The 8,902-nt window shown below is 39.6% G+C and overlaps 1 protein-coding gene across 1 annotated transcript in view; it reads left to right on the top strand.

Annotated features, from left to right (window-relative positions):
- The first annotated feature begins 403 nt into the window (after positions 1–403).
- Positions 404–8,902, top strand: part of phactr4a (phosphatase and actin regulator 4a) — a 33,744-nt gene continuing 25,245 nt past the window's right edge. The window contains exons 1-4 of the mRNA XM_016544359.1: positions 404–940; positions 5,337–5,501; positions 5,793–5,873; positions 6,675–7,592. Coding sequence (XP_016399845.1) covers positions 886–940; positions 5,337–5,501; positions 5,793–5,873; positions 6,675–7,592 — 1,219 coding nt within the window. The 5' untranslated portion in view covers positions 404–885. The remainder of the gene's footprint in view (positions 941–5,336; positions 5,502–5,792; positions 5,874–6,674; positions 7,593–8,902) is intronic.

Raw genomic sequence — 8,902 nt, 5'->3', positions numbered from 1 at the left:
TCGGTTAATGGTTAACCGGTTAAAATGTGCAACCCTTCTGACAACATTGCTACATATATTAGTGAACATAAAGTTAATTCACCTGAACAAGCAGCAGCGTTGGCTGATGATTATGTACTTACTCACCGAAGCAATTTTGTTGATTGGCGCTCACGGGGAGATGCTCGGTCGAGTACATTTCCGAGTTGTTTTCCTACGGGGAAGTTTGATCTACACAAGTCATGTAATTACTGTCGTGAAAACGGGCACTGGAAAGCAGATTGTTCTGTACTCGAGACAAAAGCTAGATGTGAGGTTAATAAATTGCCTAAATCAGCTGCTTTTGTGACTTCCGTTCCGTACCTAATCAGCCTGTGCCTCCACCTCATTATCTGTCTCACACCCTGTAACCTGAGCCCTCTGTGATGTCACTTCCTGCCAGTCAAGCGCTCCACCTCGCCCCTGCTCATATTGCAGCCGCTCTCAGGTTACACTGCGCCGTCTAATGCATTTTGGGAAATGAAGGTGTGTAGCAACCTAAGGTCAAGACACTAGAGCCCGGCTCCCATCTCCTGCAGTCCTGCTGCGGAAAAATACGGCACCGGGAATGAGCGGCATCCTGGCCAGCTGATGTGCTTCAGACAAGCGGCATATGTTATTTATGAAGTCAAGGCTGCTGAGAGAGGGAGGGACCTTCAGGAGTTGTTGACTCAGAGCGAGCCAGCCACCAAAACAGAAGTTGTGAAGTAAGAAAGAGGGACGAACGGGCGAGCTCCAGCATCTAGGATTACAGAGCGAGAGTACCTGCTCGCTGAGAATAGTGGAACTGTTTTTTGCCCTCCCTGCCGCGGGCCCCGGGACAGGCAGAGGACAGGGCACACGGGACGCGGGGTACAGGGCAAGATTATGGGACAGGGAGCGAGTACTCAGACTTTAAACCCGAACCCTGCCTACATTACCGGTGAGTTATTTCGGACGGGATGTGGATTCCAGAGTATGAAGATGATGATACGTCGTTTTTATTTCACAAAGTTTGTTTGCAAGCCGTACCAGACCGGTTTAGCTTTTCCACTGGAGGTGATCTGGCGATATTGCTTATGCCGGTGCCAACTGTGCTTGTCTGAATGATCGCAGGTGTACGCTTATTGACGTGTAGGAAGGAGTGAGAGACAGGCATGGGCAGGTGGGGTGAATGTATGCTGATGGAATGTGGTGATTGTGCAATCGGACATTCTCATGTTTCTGTCAAGCACGCTTCCTCTCAGATTAGACTTTACCAGTTGATATGAGAATGAGCTTTGCCGTAGCTCTCTATAGAGGTCTCCACATTGCATCATGTATGACCATGTGTTTGGTGCAGCCGTGTTAAAGGAGCAAATCTGTTTGTGCTGGCTGTTGATACAAGCTGACTCAAGTGGTTTCTTGTTGACACTGTTAATCACAGCATGATGAGCTCGAATCCAAACATGCAGGCTCGTCCTTCATTTACTGCGACAGAACACAGATAGAGGCTGTGGAGCTCATTCATAAAACTATTCTTACATAAACGCATTGATGAACACATCAGTTTACTTAAGAATAGTTTTATGAAGGACTTGCTCCAATTGTTTTTAAAGGAGGTCTTGAATAGCATTGTACTGTTGCTGCTGTATACACATTTTCAATGTGCCTTTTACAACCAGCACGCATGGTGTGCTACACTGTGCCCAAAAGACTTCAACTTAACTTAGTGTGTTGAATGAACTGGAAACCAAGTTTACTTTTTCTCATTTTTGATGGGATTGACAAAAACTAGTATGTAAATTTATATAAATTGATGCAAATCAAGATGACACTTGCACACTCACAGAGTTAAATGTGTGTACTGAAGTCATGTGATACTAATGTAGTATTCTACTGTTTGAAATGTTTATCATTGCCTTTTGTGCACAGTTTCAGATTTCTGTTTTCTTTTTTATGTAAAAAAAAAAAATGTTTTAATAGCATTCAGTATTCCATTACGAATATAATTAAGTTAATTTAACAGTCAACTAAGGTATTATAAATTGATTTTTTGTTAAAATTATATTTTATTTAAAAATATCATATAGTTTTTATAATATAAATTATTTATTATAATAGTATAAAACAGTTTATTTCTGTAATTTAGTTTGTTTGTACACTACCATTCAAAAGTGTGGGGTCAGTAAGATTTTTTTAAATAAATTTTTTTGTTCAGCAAGGATGCGTTAAATAGATCGAAAGTGACAGTAAAGACATTTATAATGTTACAAAAGATTTCTTCAAATAAATGCTGTTCTTTTGAATTTTCTATTCATCAAAGTTCGCACACAAAAATATGAAGCATCACAACTGTTTTCAACATTGATAATCAGAAATGTTTCTTGAGCAGCAAATCAACATATTATGGCTCATTTCCACCGAGCGGGACGGTTCGATTCGGGAGGCAGAAATAGAAATCAACTTATAATATTTTAACAATATTACAGTTTTTACTGTATTTTCGATCAAATAAAAGCAGCCTTGGTGAGCATAAGGGCTTCATTCAGAAACATACACAACAAATATTAAACAAATATTATCTGATGATTTGTCATGTTGTTTTAAGGTGTTGCCGTGAATCTTCTGTTTGTCATCACGTGCCGTATTCTCTTCTCACTCAACGTTTGATCATTTTATGAGCACGTTCAGTTCTCCCATCGACTCTTGACCACTGTGTTTATTTACACGCAGTGTCCTCGACGTCCGTGTGTGATGTCCTCTACCATTATCATAGCTGTACGTTGCTCTCAGTGAGTTCAGGGCAGTCGACTAATCAGATTCTCACGTATGTCACTGATATGAGCAGCCTTCCTGAAACAAAGAGCTCGTTGAGGCTCACTGAATGCTTCGTAGAAACACTGATTGAGATGTGTGTGTGTGTGTGTCAGGTGAAGATCAGTGCTTGGTTGTGTTGGGTATATTGTGGCCTGTGCTCTGATAGTGCGACATTCACTTCAATTACTTTATTATTCAGTTTTATCAAGGTTGTGGTGCCATGACAATGAGCCAACTTGTTTTCTCTTGTCACCGTGGCTTTCTTTTTCCAAACAACATGAGAACAGTGTGTTTTACAGTAAGCAGTAAGTAGACCAAGTCAGAATGTACTGACTATTTCAGAGCTTGTAGTTTTTGACTTTAGTGTGTTTTTGCGTACCTTCATTTAAAGGTTTTTTCCACATGTGTAAAGTGTTTTCGTTGGAAAAATCCCGTTTGCGTGAAGTAAACTAGGTCTGTGTGCTGTCAAACACTTGCCAAATCAGTTAAGAGCATCTAGGCCAACAAGGCTGCCAAAACCCATAAACATTCCAAACCTCCCCGTGTGTCATACACAACCTGCCTTGTCTTGTGTCTTCAGACCAGTTTAACGGTCTCTGTGTCTTGTTATTCATGCTTAATATGCATCATTTGCTAAATGAATTGCACAGCCTTCTCTTTCCTATGTTACAACATCTTAGCATTTGTTCAAACAAGGGACATATTGCATATACCGTGGAATCTGTGGAGCAAGCATAGAGGAAACAAGAACATTTTTGTATTTACTCAAACGCGTCTAATTTCTCTTAATTTTACAATTTACTGTCCAAATTCAGTCCCATGCAAAACATGCTGTGTACTAGAATTTTACTGTCTAGTTATGTCGACAAAAATTATTCATGTAGGCCAAAAAAAAAAAAAGATTAAGTTAATTCTAAAAATGTAAGTGGATTTAACTTAATGAAATTTAATTATGACAAAACATTTATTAATCTTATTTTAGTTAAGTAAATTGAATGAGGGCAAAAATATCTTCTATAAAAATATTTATGTTTTTATTTATTTATTTAAACGCAGGAGAAATAAGTTCCACAAATTGGCCTAAAACGAGGAAACACAATACAATGTGCAACAAATGAGTTTTTTTGTTGTTGTTGTTGTTTTTTTTTTTGCCTGTCATGTTCAGGGCTTTGTATGAATCTGACCCCAGTAATAGTGTTGCTGTTTATAAACTGAAGGTCAAGGGAACATTATTTTACTTTCCTCATAACACTGTCGATAAACCTTAACTTGTGTTTAGCTGTCTGTTTTCCCATAATAGCTAATCATGTTAACCCAACATTAATTAAACCTGCAAGGCGAACAAGATCTGTGGTTAGTGTTTATCTTTAAATGTCAGTTAAAGCCGTACTGTCACCAGCTGAATGTCTGAAATGCACATTAACGGCTGACACCTCTCAGATTCCTGCGGGATGTTGTGAAACACCATGAAACTGGCCTGGTGGCTTGATGCGCCATGATTAGGTCTAGTTATGGTATTATGTACTGAAGCACACTTTTATACGCTCCAAAATGTAACCTGCGACAACAGGTAGAGGGTTTAGTAGCAGCAAGATCTGTAAAACTCAGCTGGATGTCACTGCATGTAAACTGTAAATCACAGTGAGCTCATGGCTTGTTTGAGTAAAGTATTCAGTATCCATATAACTTTCCTGAATCAACACCCACTGTTGTTACATGTGACTCATTAGGCTGTTGAAAGGGTTGTAATTGTTTTGTCAATCCATTTAGCAACATATTACACTGTGTAATCCGACAGACTGTGAATGTGTAGCAGTGCGGTGGGTGTGTTGTGTTACTCAGGTTTCTGTAGTGAGTCAGTGGCCGGCCCAATGTGCTAGTGCTACTACTGTTTTCACGTGTAATATCAGTGTAATGTCTCACTGTAATTGAGCACATGCTTTGACCGTCATCATGACAGGACGTCCTGTAGTTTAATGAATTGTATCTAGAGTGTTCTTACACTCTTGGATTTTATATATGATGTATGGTTTGTTATGAAAATATTTTCCTGTAACAAAAAAATAATCCATGAGAGGCCGTGTGTTACAGTAATTGTACATGCACAACACGAAGAGCAATTAATTTAATAAATTTTGGTGTAGTTTGCATTTTCTGACTAGTATGTATTGAGACACATATCTTCAAACACTGCTTTTAACACTGCTTCCATATGACAGTTTGGTATTAAATAGCATTCGTGTGCAATTCAAATGAGAAAAATATTACATGCATTCTGCTTTACGTTAATATAGAATGTGTCACAGGTTTGTTTAACAGGATTTTACAGCTGTGCACAACCCGCCCTTTGTTTAGTCACGAGGCGTTAAACGTCGGCGATAATCGCGCGTGATATTCGTCCCGGTGTGAACAAGCCTTTAGAATTACAGTTAGCCATTTTAGTTTTATTTTGTTGTCTTTTTTCCCTTGTCAGTGTCTGATTAGAAATGCATGATAAATATACAAAATTTCTCTCTCTCTTTCCTCCTGCTCCTCCCCAGATGTTGAAGTGGATCATAGTGTGCCGGAGAGTGATGGAGCACCTCCAGGAGCAGGAACCCCTGCGGCAAAGGGCAAGGGCAAGTTCTCCAGCCTGGGCAAGATCTTCAAACCCTGGAAGTGGAGGAAGAAGAGAAGCAGTGACAAGTTCAAGGAGACATCAGAAGGTACCTGTCTGTTAACATTTCTGACTCTTAAACTACACTGAATGAATACGGTCATTTTATAATGCCCATTCAGTTGGAACTGAATTCTGATATGAACCTTTTTTTTTTTTTTTTGGAAGTTACAGTGATCAGTTTTGATTTGTTATTCATTAAATGTTTCAATTATTAATCACAATTGTCCATTTTGAGGGGAGGTTAAATTAGGATTTAAGATTCCCCTTAAACTCACTGTCTTTTGAAACCAGTGGCTTGACTGATTAATGTGTGTCTGCTCTCTTTCTGAATGATCAGTGCTGGAGAGGAAGATTTCGACGAGGAAGCCCAGAGAGGAGTTGATAGAGCGAGGGTTACTGAAGGACATCCCAGAAAATAGTACGGCAACCCAGCATGGTCATGGTATCCCATTGTTTTGAATTTGATTGTTCAAAACCTAATTGCTTGAAAGGTTTTGTGAGATTCATTCTGTCATAAACATGTCCAAAGCATGTTTTTATGTATCATGCTGTATTTGTTATTAAAATAACATCACAATGCAAAAACTTTTTTATGATCCTGCAGTACAAATAGGTTTATTTTTCTTTATGGTGGTTCTTCTCTTTCTTTTCTGTTTTGAAAACACATAATTAGCTGCACTGTGGTGTTTCAGACTGGTTCACAGTCAATGAAGACCAGGATTTTTAAAGTCAGCAGAAAGATCCCACATCAAGAAGATTATGAAACACTTAAAAAAAATACGTATATAATATGCACAGATAAATCATTTATAATAAACACTTGAAACATTCAGTTAAAACTAAGAAGTGTTCATTTTGATTTCATGGTGACTTTAAAATTGGGATTTTCAGGCCTGGAAAAGTCAATTATAAAGGCTTAAAATACATAAGAATAAAAATCTGTAGGGAATATACATTTTACTGGCTAATAACATTATTAATAATACCTTTAATAAACTGGAAAAACCATGAAAATTGGTCAAAATGTGTGAAACCCTGTTCTGAGCATCTGTGATTCAGCCTGTAAGATTACGTTTAAGCATTGCGTCATTTCATACTGTTCTGTATTCAGTTGTTCAAATGTTGTGATGAACGTACCTCCTGTAGTATCCACTTTGACATGTTTCTTCTTTGGTCTGTTGTATTCTGTCTCAAAATCCATCATCCACATCTGTTTCAGAGAGTAATGACGTGAATCACAAAGCTCCTCCAGTGAAGAACGGCCACACTGCTCCAGTGCCTGGAGAGCGCAGGTCAGATACAGGCTCAGAGGTCAAGGCACCATCTTCACGGCCACAAGGAGAAGAACAGAGAAACAGCCTCGCACCTGAACCGGAGCGCCGCAACCGAGCGCCCTCCGACGTCAGTCGCAACCGTCAGCCGCTGGACGTGGACGCTCGGACGCGGTTACCGCATGAAACGGACCGACGCAGCCGACTGGAGTCAGATGTGGAGAGACCAGCAGGATCTTTACCGAGAGAAAGACAAGGACAGGAGGAGGGACGGTATCGGCGAGAGGAAAGAGATGAGAAAGCGAGCAGGGACAGAGAACGGCGGGATAGAAGAGAAGACAGGGAAGGAAGAGGCGAACGTATAGATGACAGAGACAGACGAGACAAGAGGCCTGATAAAGAGGACAGGCATGGAAAAGGTGATCGAGATGAATGCGAGAAAGAGAGGCGGAATGACAGGGAAAAGCGGGAAGAGAAGGACTGGAGAGAAAACAGGGATAGGAAACAGCCACGAGACAGGAAAGAGGATCACGAAAGGCGAGATGAGCCCGAGAGAGTAGACGAGCGAGAGCGAAAGGAGCAGAGCGAAAGGAGGGAAGACAGGGAAAGAAGAGAGGAACGGGATAGACGTGAGGAAAGAGACAGAAAAGACGAGAGAGAAAGGAGAGACGTCAGGAGGCCAGAACCTGTGAAACAGGTGTCTGATGGGAAACTATTCCGGCCTCAGTCAGAACAGGACATGCGGCCCATTATTCAGAAGAGCTCGTCTGACTTTGGACAGAAGGTCCGGCCTGTTTCAGAGGCCATCCAGAGCAGCACACTGCCACGATACACACCTGCAGAGGAAGAATCAAGGGCACGAACAGGTAAAACTCTCCCCCAGCTCACTCCATTCGTGACAATACATTTGTGGGCATTAAAGACATTGCTCAAAACAGTGAGGCTTACTAGGGGTTTTAATATCCACATACATCTAGAGCTGGAAAAATTATAAAATAATATACCCTGGAAAAATATGACTGCCACTTGAACTGAGGCAGCTACAAGGCGATCTGTCACGCCACATTAAAAAGCACCAAAACCATATTTATTGTTGGAATTTCACAATAAAATTGACTTTGAATTTGAAAGCTCAGACTTTGTTTCATATGCAAAGTAACAAAGCACAAAGTTTATTGCGATTATTGGCTGGGTGGCACGTTACAAATAATGTTTAGTGAAGTTTTGTTCTCGCGTCAAATCTAATATTAACACATTTTAAAAATAAAGTGAAAAATAAAAAAAAATAATCAAATTAAATTAAATTGCATTTGAGCACTAAATCCAAATTCAGCACTAGAAGTCACATTTTGGTGAATTTCTACACCAAACATTTTTCTGAAAGATTTCTCCACGATATAAAATATGTATACAATATCACACTATTCATTTTAAAGACACATGCATAACAGTTGCTGAAATGAAATGTATTTATCTTATGTAATATTTACTAAATTAGAAATAAATAATTTGATAGTGAATAAATATGAAAAATTATATTAAAAAAATTATTTGAACTTGATGAAAAATAAATTTGTAAAATAAGTTGATGGATTGATTGCTTTGGCTGTGTATTGGTCAACCACTGATCAAGCTGGTCAAGCGAATTTGCCACGTTGACCTACAGAAAGCTTCTTGATTGAAAGTGACTTCTATGTGAGCTGCAATTCATACATCGATTATTGAGAGTGGACCCTTTTGTGCCTGTTGAAAAAGCAATAGTTAAGAGTTGTTCACATTTTGAAAGCGGCTACATTTAAGTAAGTGTTTTTTTGTTTTGTTTTGTTTTTTTATAAACTAGCCACTCCAGTTGGTTTTAAAGAGTTTAAATGCAAAACTGCAATTTTTGTTTATTTATATCGGCCCAGAAGTTCAATATCGATGCGTCTAGGGCTGGGTATCGAGTTCGATACTTTTTAGGCACCGACCGAATTGCCTCGATACCATTGAGTATCGAAAAACGTCTCGTCGTTCGGCACCAAATTTCGACACCTAAGGAGTTAATCTCATCAGCGTCAGTGAGCCAATAAGCCTGCAACACATGACAGATCGATCAGTGTTTGACATCCGTGAGAGCGATTCGAAAGCGCACGGAGCAGTCTGCTCTCTTAGCTCTCGTGGTACTGTAATACACCGA

Source organism: Sinocyclocheilus rhinocerous, unplaced genomic scaffold, assembly GCF_001515625.1.
Source record: "Sinocyclocheilus rhinocerous isolate Xijiao unplaced genomic scaffold, SAMN03320098_v1.1 scaffold1300, whole genome shotgun sequence".
Taxonomy (NCBI): domain Eukaryota; kingdom Metazoa; phylum Chordata; class Actinopteri; order Cypriniformes; family Cyprinidae; genus Sinocyclocheilus; species Sinocyclocheilus rhinocerous.
The sequence above is the reverse complement of the archived record's forward strand: the minus strand, read 5'-3'. Positions and strand labels throughout refer to the sequence as shown.